The 797-nt window shown below is 39.4% G+C and overlaps 1 protein-coding gene and 1 pseudogene across 1 annotated transcript in view; both read right to left on the bottom strand.

Moving 5' to 3' along the window:
* The window catches only part of LOC108770630 (uncharacterized), a 903-nt pseudogene extending 474 nt beyond the window's left edge, over nt 1-429 (bottom strand).
* Nucleotides 430-480: 51 nt separating this feature from the next.
* LOC108770629 (stromelysin-3-like) overlaps nt 481-797 on the bottom strand; it is a 632-nt gene continuing 315 nt past the window's right edge. Inside the window, exon 2 of the mRNA XM_018522310.1 lies at nt 481-794. Coding sequence (XP_018377812.1) covers nt 481-794 — 314 coding nt within the window. The remainder of the gene's footprint in view (nt 795-797) is intronic.

Raw genomic sequence — 797 nt, 5'->3', positions numbered from 1 at the left:
TTCACCCGAAGGCCTTTGATATGCTGCTGATAAGGAGAAATTATTCGGAAGAAAATCCATGTAACTGTTTAGTACGTGTGGTCCATCGTATTTTGCATCATTTATATCTATTGACTATACGTAGCGTTGATATGTGACGAATATTCGATGATGTAATACCAACACCGTATCCACATATTGTAAAGTACAGAGATCTATGTACGTGGGTGTATTTGTTGTAATTTCGGTAGTTGGTGGTTGTGTGGTTGTTGTTGTTGTAGGTTTTGCATTTTTAATTCCATAAAGTTGTTGAATGGCTAAAATGTCCTCTATGTTGAGTTTAGCGATTTTATTATTATTCCTAGCAGTGACAACTGCGAACATTATGGATTCTTCACGCGAACTGTGTGGTAATCCTAATGAGTGTCCAATTTCATGTATTAACGTGTTAAGCAGATAGTCCTTGTGACTACTAGCAGATTTGTCAGTTAGATATATATGTCACGGTTCTGCACTATCTATGTGTATTTCACTGCTGTAATTGTTAACGGTAGGAGGATAGAACGCGTGAGCGAGTACTCCACCAGGTCCATCTAACGAAGAGGTGCAAATTTCTTCGTTGCGTCTACGATCAGCGTACGTGTATGTCCCACTACGATAAGATATCAAGATATCGGGATTTATCGTTTTACGTTCAAACGATAAAGATGAATTAGCTGCCCATAGCGAGAACGCAAATTCGGTAGTTTGCAAGGTTTGTGGATCCGCTAGCTGGAAATTCCACGTGAGATGTGTTTTCGCCCATTTACGTCTACCTA

The sequence above is a fragment of the Trachymyrmex cornetzi genome, unplaced genomic scaffold (genome assembly GCF_001594075.2).
Source record: "Trachymyrmex cornetzi isolate Tcor2-1 unplaced genomic scaffold, Tcor1.1 scaffold1293, whole genome shotgun sequence".
In the NCBI taxonomy this organism is placed as follows: domain Eukaryota; kingdom Metazoa; phylum Arthropoda; class Insecta; order Hymenoptera; family Formicidae; genus Trachymyrmex; species Trachymyrmex cornetzi.
Note: the sequence above shows the minus strand (reverse complement) of the source record. Positions and strands in the feature narration are given on the sequence as shown.